The sequence below is a fragment of the Nicotiana tabacum genome, chromosome 6, assembly GCF_000715075.1.
Source record: "Nicotiana tabacum cultivar K326 chromosome 6, ASM71507v2, whole genome shotgun sequence".
Taxonomy (NCBI): domain Eukaryota; kingdom Viridiplantae; phylum Streptophyta; class Magnoliopsida; order Solanales; family Solanaceae; genus Nicotiana; species Nicotiana tabacum.
This window is the reverse complement of record NC_134085.1, coordinates 152,335,322-152,348,728: the sequence shown is the minus strand read 5'-3', so window position 1 is coordinate 152,348,728 and position 13,407 is coordinate 152,335,322. Positions and strand designations below refer to the sequence as shown.

The 13,407-nt window shown below is 38.1% G+C and overlaps 1 protein-coding gene across 1 annotated transcript; it reads left to right on the top strand.

Moving 5' to 3' along the window:
* The first annotated feature begins 1,078 nt into the window (after positions 1 to 1,078).
* LOC107805428 (uncharacterized) lies at positions 1,079 to 12,336 on the top strand. The gene is made up of 7 exons (XM_016629502.2): positions 1,079 to 1,333; positions 3,668 to 3,758; positions 4,614 to 4,729; positions 10,604 to 10,663; positions 10,789 to 10,854; positions 11,820 to 12,019; positions 12,101 to 12,336. The coding sequence occupies exons 1-6, from the start codon at positions 1,277 to 1,279 to the stop codon at positions 12,009 to 12,011; spliced, it is 582 nt and encodes a 193-aa protein (XP_016484988.1). The 5' UTR covers positions 1,079 to 1,276; the 3' UTR covers positions 12,012 to 12,019; positions 12,101 to 12,336.
* The last annotated feature ends 1,071 nt before the right edge of the window (positions 12,337 to 13,407 follow it).

Sequence of the window (13,407 nt, the reverse complement as noted above, 5' to 3'; positions counted from 1 at the left end):
ATTACGGGAACATTACCGTTGGTTTTGCACAAAAGGAATAGAAAGGAAAACAGTAAGAAAGGAGTATAGGCACATGTGCTGAGTATTCTATTTTATTTGTTTTATTTTTGCTGGATTTTTTTCCAAATAGGAAGGACAGACTATTCAGTAGTAGTGGATTATGCTTTGGCGGCTAGACCACGCGTCGCTGCACAAGAAGTAGACTGATTCAAATTTATTGAATGACTAACAAATTAGAATGGAAGAAAGAAATGTAGTACCAACGTCCAAAGTAAGCTCGAAATGCGTAGGGCATTTGAGGGAAAAGAACTGCATTTCGTAGCAGAGAGTTTGCTAGAGACCGCGTATAATATGTTGTCTATTTTGATATATCACTTTATTTATTAGTGAAAAGTTTAAAACGACTAGAAGTTGTACGAAAAGTTCGACAACATGCTTATGTTAAACAGAAAATTATGAATGAGAATATGAAAGTTTCTGATTTTACGGCAGTTATTACAAGCCTTTCAGTTCAATTAGTTTGACTGTTTGGATCTGTATTAAAATATTTGCTCAATTGGATAGCTTTTGTCCCTTTGAGGAATTTCTAGAAGTTTCAAGTAAATAATACATCCTCCATCTCCATTTCAATTTAGATATGGTAGATTGATTCGGCACGAATTTTTCCATTTCATTTTAGATGTGGTAGATTGATTCGGCATGAACTTTAAGAGAAAAAGAGAAATTTTTAAAATTTATGATCTTAAATACTTAAGGGTAAAAAGCTTTATGGGGCTATGTATTTATATGGGTAAAATAAGTAAAATAAAAAGTTTAAAGTTAAACTATTTTTAATTATAAAAATGTATCATTCATCGAAATTAAAATAGAGGTAGTACTATATATTGTGAGGCGACTTGATTCGAGTGGCAATTCTTCTGGAAACAAAGAAAGGGAAATAAAAAAGAGGGACAAATAAAAGTCAATTATGATGTGTTACTTAAACATTGGTAAGTACAAGGAAAGGGGAAAAGGGGAAAAGCAAAAAGAAAAAGAGAAAAAAAAAGCAAATAAAAGACAACTCAGAGAAGTTGCCAGCAGGAAAAACAACGCAACCTTCTCTCTGTTTCTCAAATTCGATCATCCAACTAACAAGCTGCTTTATTATCAGATCATCAAAATATATTTTTAGGTGAAATAGCTTTCGTGGCATCGATTCTTGACGCCTCACTCTCCAGTTTCATCTGATTTGCTTTTGGAGAGAGAGAGAAGAAGAAGAAGAGAAAGGCGAGCTAAAATGGGACAAGCCTTTCGCAAGCTCTTCGATACCTTCTTCGGAAATTCTGAGATGAGGGTATAACAATCCTGGACTAGTCCTTCTCCTATTATTTTGTCCATTATAATATGATCTATCGATTGCTCTTTTTCTGTAGCGCTTTTTGTGAATTTGCGTACTTTATTTGCCAATTTAAGCTTTCAGCACTTGTTCTTAGCTCGTTTGCAAGATGGGCTTTCATATGCTTCCAGATTTCCAGTGTTATATGAAACATGTTTGAGGTTATTGAGGACTAACTGTAATAAGCTGAGTTGTGCTGAGCCTTCAACAAATTTGTATTCCGTCTGTATTTTTTGGACTGCCTTAATTGAATTAGCATTTAGCCACCACAACACAGAATACACCAGTACAACATTTTCTTTGTGTATGAGTTGGAAAACTGTTTTGAGTTGATCTCTTATTTTAACTCGATCTTCTTCTCCTTTTTTTTTTTTTTTGAAGATTGAATGAGAAAGAAACTTATCTTTGAAAGCACATGAAAACGATTAAAGGCACCTTAACATTGTAAAGTTTCGGGGAGGGTCAAAAATTACATGTCTACAAACATAATTAAGTATCTGTTGGTAAGGGATATTGGACGAATTTATGACAAGTATTGTTATGTATGATCCATTTTTTACGTTATTTGCTAGTTAGAATTATTGATTGGAAATTTTTTCTTCTGCAGCAGACCCATGTCAGTAATATTTTCTCTGATGAAAGGTAGAATTTTACTAAATAAAATAATACGAAGGCGGTATTAATCTGTAAACAGGGTCTGGTCCTTTGCTCCTCCTATGCCTGTCAGGAATACAGAAGAGCTAAAATTTCTACAATTTCAGCCTGCTATGTTTCTATTTCTCCAACGCTACAAATCCTGAATACATCTAAACTAATATGGAATACAATCTTTTAACCCCACTAATATTAGTAATATCTGTTGTGCACTTACTGCAGCTAGTATGCTTCTTCAAGGCTGCTTCCTTTCTGACGTTGATTGAATGCACTGTTGTACCTAGTACTTAACATGGTTTTGGTAATGCATATAGTTAAGTGATAAATTAATTCCTTTGAATCATGAAAGTAGTTTCATTGAGACAGAAAACTGCACATTGTCCGTTCGGAATAACAAGTTAGAGATTTCCAAAACCACCTATCCGTATGTAGGTTGTGATTGATAATAGGTATAAGGAATGAGAAGAAATTATACATCACTTCACATCCAAGAGTCTTTTTAGTTTGGTCAGAGACTTGTATGTTGGTGTAGAGATAAATGTGAGATTTGGAGAAAACCTAATGTAGTTTGAAAGATAAATTACTTAGTACCAGAATGAATTCATATCCCCGACCCAAACTAGTTGGGATTGAGGTGCAGTTGAAGAAAACAATGCAAGATGTCAGCTAGCAAATTGGAATAACTAACTTGAAATCTCAGTTTCCATTTTCCCTTCAAGAAGGGCCTTAAGTAGATCGGGTAGCCAGTTGAAAGTCAGAGAGGTTAAAAAGGCCCTCAATAAATTTATAGGCACTTTCACCATGTCAAAGGTGATATGATCCTAGTCAGCATCCTTAATTTCTCCTTTAAGGTAAGTGTCATCCGAACATATGAAATATCATCAAATAAAATCTTCTTCCCTGGGGTATTAGGCACGTGGTGCAACACCCAATGTGTTGAAACATTGGAAGGTATGGGAATAAGAGTTTCTTTGAGCCAAATCAGTCTGCTTCCCCTAATGACTATTTTTTTTATGAAGTAAGGAATTTCATAAAAGGCATCAAGAAGATGCAAATAGTACAAGAAAAGATAAATATAAAAGTCCATGTTAGCTCTATAACAAAAGCTCTATTCTATAGTTAAGGAGCTAACAAAGTCCAAAAGGTTCCACGGAAACTAACGGGGGAAAGATCACACCAACTACACAGATTTGCTAAACATCAGCCTTCACAGTGTAGTTTGGAGCTGATATGCCATCAAAACATCTCCTGTTTTTTCTGTCCGCAGACACCAGAATATGCAACCGGGGCTCATCCTCCAAACTATTATTGCTCTCCCTTAACAAACAACTGCTGCAAGTTGGTCGGGTTTTCATAGCAGAAAATTCATTTTCTGCAGAAGTAATAAGTGATTATAAAGTGCAACATTTATTTTCCACAATTCAAGAACTTGCTTTCATTGTTCGTCCATTGCTATCTATGTTCACCAACCTCAGTTTCATCTTGAATTATTTTCCTGCAGGAGCTCTGTTCTGTAGATCCTAGATTTTCTGCTTGTATGTGTAGTTACTTTTGAATAATACGTATGTCTTGTTATCTTGTTCCATTTTTCCCTCTACTGTTATTTCTTGTCTCTGATTCTAATTTCAACTGGGATAGGTTGTAATGCTTGGGCTTGATGCGGCTGGCAAAACAACTATATTATACAAACTGCACATAGGAGAAGTTCTATCAACAGTTCCTACCATTGGTATGCTGTCTGTTTTATCTTCTGCTTACTGTGGTATGGGACCAATTATGAAGTTGGTCTTTGTAAAACTTGAACCAATCTGCTTGTAGTAAAGTCATTGTCAGCATGTGTTGCTTTCTTTTTTTGTTTCTTGTTGTTTGACAGAGCTACCCGGTACCTGTGCTAGTGGGAGGTAGCAGGTGCCCACTAGATTAGTCGAGGTGCGTGCAAGGTGGTGTCCTGGACACCCCGCTTATCCAAAAGAAAAGATGGGAAAAAGCTTTTAGGAGACGCCAGTTTATAACTTTCTATTGGTCATTGTTAGTTCATTATGAATTTCTAAGAGTGGCTGGTGCATACTACTTTTTGAAGTAACTTATGTGGGAAATTGTTCCCAGTACTAACCAAAATAGTTAATGGAACCTTAAAAAAGCTTGCTTCTCCTATCTAATTGACTTCCTTTTTTACTTGCAAACTGCCTCCCAGTGATCAGGTGCAACACTTGATTCCATGGCATACTTTCGACATCTTTTTTTTTTGTTTTTGGATAGATCACATACTTATCTCTTCTTCCTTAGGGGAATCCTTTTCATTTTCTTACATTACTTTGGTTGTCACATCTCGGAGCCCAGATCTTATCTTATGTGACTTAAAATAGGTTATGGCTTTTCTAATTCTGATGTTATTGCTTATTATCTCAACATAATATTTGCATAAGGGAAGTTTGAAAACGTTGATGTGAAAACTCTTCCTGCTTGTAACGTCATTAAAGCTTTCGGAGAAAAATTCCCTAAAAGACCTGCATCACCAGGTGAATACTTGTCTATGGGTGTCTGGAACTACTGTAATAGATGATTGTATATGCATGTCTTGCAGGATTCAATGTGGAAAAAGTACAGTACAAAAATGTAATTTTTACTGTGTGGGATGTTGGTGGACAAGAGAAATTAAGGCCACTCTGGAGGCACTACTTCAATAACACAGATGGCTTGGTAACTGCACCCGTTATTATTCTTTGTTTTCTATTTTTTAAAGAAAATAGATTGTATTCTTTGGTTGCTACTCTATTTCTGGAAATCATTTCTTTACTTTGCATTCAGTGGCATCTAACCCCTAATATCACATATATGCCTGTGGCCAAAGTGAATTTTCCTTTCTTCATTGAGAGGTAACACTGCGTAAAAGCAAAGAGGAATTTAAAGTCTTGTCCCTTCCTTCTGAGCCCCACCCCTCCACAGACCACGCAGAAGGACAAAAGGGAATGAAAAGAGATGGATATTTCAAATAAGAAAACATATGAATATTTTTATCCAAATGTTTGAATTTGGTATACAGAATAAGCATGCTTTATTAAGCGTATTGGCCCAATCCCTTATGATTAAGCGTATGACAAGGTTCCTAGAGAGGTTCTTTGGAGATGCCTAGAGGCTAAATGTGTGTTGGTTGCTTACATTAGGGCGATTGAGGACATGTATGATGGAGCTAAGACTCGGGTTGGGACAGTGGGAGGCGACTCGGAGCATTTTTCGGTTGTTATGGGGTTATACTAAGGATCTGCGCGCAGCCTGTTCTTAGTTGCCCTGGTGATGGACGCACTGGCATACCATATCTAAGGGAAGGTGCCATGGTGTATGTTATTTGCTGATGCAATGTTTTTAAGAGCGCGAAGCGCAAAAAAGTGACAAGGCCTCGCCTCGCTTCAAAAGCGAAGCGCAGTTCTTAAAAACATAATGTAAACCTTGCAAAGACAGAATATAAAATTATAAATAATCAAAAACTTCAATTTAAATACTTAAAAGTAGGTACTAGCCACTAGGTACCACCAAATCATCCACAAACCATAGGAGGACAAGCAAAATCAAAGCTACTAAATTACTAGAATCAACAACTTATTCTTCTACTCTTCTTGTTCTTCTTCAAGATTGTCAAAATCTTGAATTCTTCTATTATCTTCATATTAATATCCCTATTAAGATATAAGAAAAAACATAATCAATAAACTGAAAATACATATAATATATATAATAATTAATTATATAAATGAAATAAACATTTAAAAAATCACATAAACTGAAAATATAACATATATAATAATTAATTTTAATTACTGAAATATACACTAAAAAAATCAAATAAACTGAAAAATATAAAATATATAAATTATAAATAATGACAGAAAGAAGAAAAAAAGAGAAGACATAACTCAGAAGAAGAAAGAATAAGGAAGAAAGAAGACAGAACTCCAGCGAGTCAGTGACGAAGCAAAAGAAGTAGAAAATAGAACAAGAAGAAGAAAGAAAGAAAGAAAAAAAATGAGAAGAAGAAAGGAGAAGAAAATTTACTTGGACTGGTCGACTGGAGCTGTGGACTGGTGCTGGTCTGCTGCGATGAAGAAGAGAAAAGAAAGCAGAAACTTTCTGTCCCAAAACCCTAATTTTTTCGATGAAGAAGAGAGAAAATCGCAGCAATTGGCTTCTGTTATGTCGCGCAGCAATTAGGGGTTTGTTTTGTATAAATTAAAAACAGACCCAATCCTTTTTTTTAAAAAGGCCCAGCTGCGATTTTTGAACAAAAGTGATCGATTCGTCGCTTTGCTCGCCTCGTCGATTTTTCCTCTGAAGCGTGCGCTTCAACTGTTCGCGTCGCCTTAGGCACAGAAAAGCGATGCTTTGTCGCTTCGCGCTTTTAGCGACGAAGCGCGCACTTTTCCAAACACTGCTGATGACATAGTTCTAATTGATGAGACGTGAGGCGGCGTTAACGAGAGGTTGGAGGTTTGGAGACAGGCCCTTGAGTTTAAGGGTTTCAAGTTAAGCAGGACTAAGACGTAATACTTGGAGTGCAAGTTCAGTGCCGAGCCGAGGGAAGTGGGCATGAACGTGAGGCTTGAATCACCGGTCATCCCCAAGAGAGGCAGTTTCAAGTACCTTGGGTCGGTTATCCAGGGGGATGGGGCGATTGACGAGGATGTCACATACCGTATAGAGGTGGGGTGGATGAAATGAAGGTTAGCATCTGGAGTCCAGTGTGACAAGAAAGTGCCACTGATACTCAAAGGTAAGTTTTGTAGAGCGGTGGTTAGACCGGCCATGTTGTGTGGGGCTGAATATTGGCTAGTTAAGAACTCAAATATCCAGAAGATGAAAGTAGCAGAAATGAAGATGTTGAGGTGGATGTGCAGGCACACTAGGATGGAGAAGATTAGGAATGAAGATATTCGGGAGAAGGTGGGCGTGGCTCCCATGGATGACATGATGCGGGAAGCGAGGCTCAGATGGTTCGGGCACGTACAGAGGAGAAGCCCATATGGCCCGGTAAGGAGGTCTGAGCAGTTGGCTTTTGTGGGTACGAGAAGAGGTATAGGGCGGCCTAAGAAGTATTGGGGAGAGGTGATCAGGTAGGACATGACGTGACTTCAGATTTTCGAGGACATGACCCTTGATAGGAAGTTGTGGAGGTCGAGCATGGTTAGGAGGTAGTTGAGTATATTTCTACTTCGTACCAGTGTGAGGCTAGTCTGATAGGATTTTGTCTTAGTCTGCTAGTGGTTAATGTTGTGTTCACGCTACTCTTCCGTTTTTCATAGTGTCGGGCCTTATTTTCTGATATTGTTTTTGCTTTTCATCTATTTCCTGGTTCTTATGATGCTGTTATTATTTCTATGGAATCTGTTGATGGTACTGATATACTGTCTCTTTTTGTCTTCTTGAGCCGAGGGTTTATCGGAACAACCTCTCTACTCCCTGTCACGACCCAAGTTCTCCCTCCGTGAACTGTCGTGACGACACCTAGTCTCTACGACTATGTAGGCCTAACAAATTGCGGAAAAAGGAAATGAAATACTAAACGGGCAAGTTATGGGTAAATACATAATAAAAGAGTTTAAAAATGCCGCTCGACATATGCAATACATACTCTCGAAACTGAATCAAACTCCCAAAACTCGGAATCTCATGAAATCACAAGCTATAAAAGAGTACATAGTGTTCTAACTCCGGAATGTATAATCAAAAGTAAATACAGGAAGTTTAAAGCTAAAGGCCTCACTGATAGAACGGCTGATCTAAAGGACCTGGATCTGCACACGAAAAATATGTGCAGGAAAGGGCATGAGTATACCCAGTAAGCGCCAAGTCTAACCTCGGTCGAGTAGTGACGAGGAAGGTCAGTGCCCTACTGGTTATAGCTATATAAAATAAGGTAAAACAATATGAGATGTGACAATATAATTTAAAATGCTAACAGTCGATAAAGACTAAAATCACAGAAGAATATAACTCAGTACACAGAGATAGCAACAGGGGATCTTCCAGGATATCGTCCCATAGTCCCAAACATAAATGTGCAGAGGATCTCCCGGGAAATCATCCCGTAGTCCGAATCATAAATATGCAGAGGAATCTCCCGGAATACCAATCCGTAGTCCCAAAGTAAATATCCAGTACAGGGGAAATCTTCCGGGATGTCGTCCCGTAGTCTCAAATATAAATGTGCAAGGGGATCTTCCGGAATACCGATCCGTAGTCCCAACGTAAACATGCAGGGGATCTCTCGGGATATCGTCCCGTAGTCCCAAAGTAAACACACAACAATCTCAAGAAAGAATCTACAGTTTTATTCAAGAATAAACAGGATTTTCTACTCTAAACATGCTGCATAAAATCCAAGTAAGCAGTTAAAGCAGGTAAGACAATTAAGTCACATAAGCATGTTTTTCCTAAGCTAAACAGGAGGCTTCAAGTACACGTATTACTCAATTACAAGAAAAACACAGATATTTACTTAATGAAAACGGAGGTTTTTCAACAATTAGCACGTGTATGCACTCGTCACCTCACGTACACGGCACTCATATAACAACAGTACCAAAATCCTAAGGGGAGTTCCCCCACACAAGGTTAGACAAGCCACTTACCTCGAACCAGCTCAAAATCAACCCGAAACCATGCTCTTGTTGCGAGTATCCAACTCCGAGTGGCCCAAATCTAATCAAATAAATGTCATAATGTAAATATAACTACAAACTACGTTTTACATTTTCGTAATCTTTTGGACTGTCAGGACTGAAAGGAATAGCAAATGCTTTGATGGGATCTCAACTCCAACTTACACTCTTAAGGCCAGATGTTTAGTTAGATTGTTTAGCTGGCATTTTCATTCCCCTGTAAACAATGTTGATAATTTTTTGGATTTTGTTAGCTCTTTAATTCTAGCATAGACATAGTTCTGGAGCTAACTTTTGGCGGCCTTGTATTCTGCATCTTTTGGATGCCTTTTATTAATGATAATTACTTACTTCATCAAAAAAAACTACAAACAATGAATTTAGCTAAAGGAACCGAAGCTAAGGTAAGAAAATAGAAAAACGCCCAAAAATCCTCCCCGGGCCCACGTCTCGAAATCGGGTAAAACTCACAAATTATGAACACCCATTCACTTACGAGTCTAACCATACCAAATTCACTCAAATGCGATACCAAAATCTTGATCAAAACCCCAAAATTAGGCCTAAGCACTTTTCTCAATTTTCCTCCAATTTTTCAGCCCAAATTCGAAATTAGATGATAAATTCATGTTTAGATTAATGAGTTATAAGCAAAAAGGAGTTAGAAATCATTACCCACAAACTTCCTCCGAAAATCTCTCCAAATTTCGCCTCCTACCGAGCTCTCAATCCAATTTTTGAGTTATGAACTCAAACCCTCGATTTTGGAATTTAAATTCTGCCCAGACGCGTTCTTCTTCGCGAATGCGATGCACAAAAATCCATTGGCCAGCTTTCCTCCTTCGCGAACGTGAGGGTCTACTCGCGAACGCGTAGCTTACACTAGCGGACCCTACGCGAACGCCAGGACCATGTCGTGAAGGCTAAAGGGTCCACACCTTCGCGAACGCGAAGCACAACTCAGCTGCCTCACCCAGATGCTCTACGCGAACGCGAGACACCCCTCGCGAATGCGATGAAGGTTTTCTCTGCAACACAACAACAGAAAATCTGCCACTTCTCTATGTCCAAAAATGACACGTTGAGCATCCGAAACACACCCGAGGCCCCCGGGACCTCAACCAAACATGCCAACCAATCCTAAAACATCATACGAACTTAGTCCAACCCTCGAATCACATCAAACAATGCTAAAACCACGATTCACCCTCCAATCCAAGCCTAATGAACTTGAAATCTCAAGAATTCTACAACCGATGCCAAAACCAACCAAAACATGTCCGATTGACCTCAAATTTTACACACAAGTCACATTCAACACTATAGAGCTATTCCAACTTTCAGAATCGGATTCCGACCCCGATATCAAAATCTCACTATCGATCCGGAAACTTCAAAAATTCAACTTTCGGCATTTCAAGCCTAAATAAGCTACGAACCTCCAAAACACAATCCGAACATGTCCTTAAGCCCGAAATCACCTAACAGAGCTAACGGGATTGACAGAATCTATTCCGAGGCCGTCTTCACACTGTTCTGACTATGGTCCAACTTCTAAAGCTCAAGCTCTCATTTAGCGACTAAGTGTCCCAAAACACTCCGAAACTCAAAACGAAACTTCCCGGCAACTCACAATAGTAGAAACAAACACGGGAAAAACTGTTAATAGGGGATCGGGGCGTTAATTCTCAAAATGACCGGCCGGGTCGTTACACTCCCTCAGAGTAGGGGTAAAGTCTGCGTACACACTACCCTCCCCAGACCCCACTTGTGGGATTTTACTGGGTCATTGTTGTTGCCCAATCCCTTATGATTGACAAAACTTACCGCTTCTCTTGTTTATGTATTTTAATTTCTTGTTTGGAAATTGCCTTTATAAACTATATACCATATCTCTTCGCTAAGTGTTTATGTTATACAGATTTATGTTGTCGACTCTTTGGATCGAGAGAGGATTGGAAAGGCGAAACAAGAATTTCAGGTTGTTTATCTAGACCTTAAATTTATGAGCCAGGCTTCTTTGTCGATGACATAATTAAATGACCTGTATAATGTGTTTTCCTTATAAAAAAAAAGCTTTACTTATAAAAGATAATGTGTTTTCAGGCCATCATCAAAGATCCATTCATGCTTAATGCAATCATCTTGATTTTTGCTAACAAACAGGACATGGTAAGTTGCTTTTTGTTCCATATGTTTACTCGTCCTCAAAATTTAATCAAATGCTTATTTGCTATTTTGCTCTTTTTACTTGGTCTTTGAATGAAAAAAGTAGGCTAAAGCTACTAAATGAATCCAAAAAATAAAGGTTGAACATGCTGTTACCGTTTTTGTCTTTAATAGAAAATAAAGGTTCAAAGGTTATTGAGCAACTTATCAGATTTATTGTCCTGGGCTTTGAGATGTTCTGCTCTTTAGTTTGTTATAACTAAAATTTCATGTCGACGAGGATGATATACTGTTCCTTGATACCTTGATTAGTGAAACCGAACTATTGTCCATATCTCATAAGATAGGTTCTACCTAAAGCTAAGCAGACTTACACTTGTACTCTGATCCTTGATTATTGAAACCAAAGTTATATCTGTCTCAGTAGATAGTTGCTCAGTGAGCTCCGGTAATCAAAAGTATGGTAACATGGTCTCCAATGAATAAGTGCACACGACCACCGTTATTTCTCTTTCTTGCTTTCCAGTTTCCACCAAAAAAACAGCTCATTCTTTTTCCTTATCTTTCTGTCTTTGCAATAAAACCTTCAGAAAGTCGACCTCCATAGTCATTGAATTGCTTGGCTCTGCCTGGATGCTGATTCTTGTAGCTGAGTGAGCTTCTAGAAAAGTGTTGTTAAAAGCAAGCATTTTATCACTTAAAAGCTATAGAGTGTCAAGAAATTGTGGTAAGATGGATTTTGTAAATGACTCACAGACCCTGTTAATAGTGTGTAGAGATCTGCATAGATAGTAAACAGGCACAATCTTTGTGCTATTCTAATTCTATAACATTTACCATTTTAAAAAAAAAATGTTTAATGTAGTCACGTAGTTGCAAGAAATTGGAAGTTTCATTTATCCCCATGCCATTTCCTTCCTTTAGCATCGGGTAGAACTTTTATCATCTTGAATATCTTTTTCATCCAGAAAGGAGCAATGACACCAATGGAAGTGTGTGAAGGCCTTGGTCTCTATGAGCTTAAAAACCGAAAATGGCATATACAAGGTACATGTGCTCTTAGAGGGGATGGCCTATACGAGGGATTGGACTGGTTAGCCAGCACTTTGAAAGAACACAAGGCTGTTGGATACTCTTCGATAGGCCCTTCATCCTTCTGAATGATCAGGTTTAGACCTAGCCTTGATGTCTTCACATTTGTAGCTAGTATACATAACCTGCTGATCTTACTATAATTGACCCTTTGCAGGCTCACTAAAGAACTTGAACCTCTTTTGAGGAGCAACACTCAATACCCGGCTGTTTATAAATTCGAAGATTATGAACTCACGATGATAGTTTTTTCCCTTCACTTCTTGGTGCTGTGCTTTTGGTGCTAGTGAAGTAGATAAGGCACTTGATTTCGGGCCTAGTGTGAAACTTGATGTTTGATTCTGTTGTATACTGAAATCTGGGCCTTACAGTTAATGTTAACTAGATGCTAAGAATGCTTCTGTCGATACCTACTGCAGTACTCTCAGTATGAATGCTTTCATGTGAATATGGTAACTAATCATTTAGTTTCCAGATGTCCAACTACAAAATATGCCGGTCAAATTTTTCAGAAAACATGCTTTCCCAGATGGTGCTCGAGAAGCTTTTGCTATCAAAAGTCAAAACATTAATCTCATTTTTTTTCTTAAGTGAATCTTATTCCTTGGAACAGTTTTGTCATCATGGAAATACATGTATCAATTAAAAAGTCTCCTTTTAAAGAATTTCAAACCCACCAAGCGTTTCTGTATAGACTTACTTCCCTGTACATAATTCGCCCCTGTGCTTACTAGTTCTGTATTCAGAGACGAGTCTGTCTCGATCACAGCTTTTAATTCAACAGTAGGTTAGCTTTTAATTTTATAGTAGGTCGACAGTGTCGATACACAGAAGACTAACTCGAGATTTTTTGTTTTTGTTTTCTGTGCTCGTCTTCATTGTGCCAGTTTGGAGTTAAAGGTTAAATTGATTAAATTTCATTTTAAGTAATATATTTGTTAAATTGGGGAGGGGTCTCTGAGGCAAGACAGACAATAAGTTGTGGAGGAAAAGAAAAGCAATGACATTATAAGCCATTCAAAGGCCAGCCTCTAATAAAATAATGAATGCCAGACGGATAACTATCAATTCTCAAACAGTCAAACTACTCCATTGATAAGGACCTCAATAGAATGAAAGAAAGAATGAACAAATTAAAAAACCAATTAACTCGTTGGTATCATTCTCGTCTGCGTCTATAATGTAACTCCAAATCTTTTGTTTACCACTGACCATTGTTCTTCTTATTCTTGGTATGGACAACGTAAAATTATATGTGATCGAAGTTATAAATGCACTTTGTTGCGGCATTTGTTGCTGTCAAAATTTAGATTCGGTTGAAATCAGGTACGCCCGATTTCCCGGGCTCGAGGGGTCGCCTTAAGCCCGAGTTCGGAATGGATCGAGTTCGAGCTCGAGGGACCAAGATTGAGCTCAATGACAAAGTACGAGGCTCGAAGAATCAAGTGTTCGAGGAATGTCGGA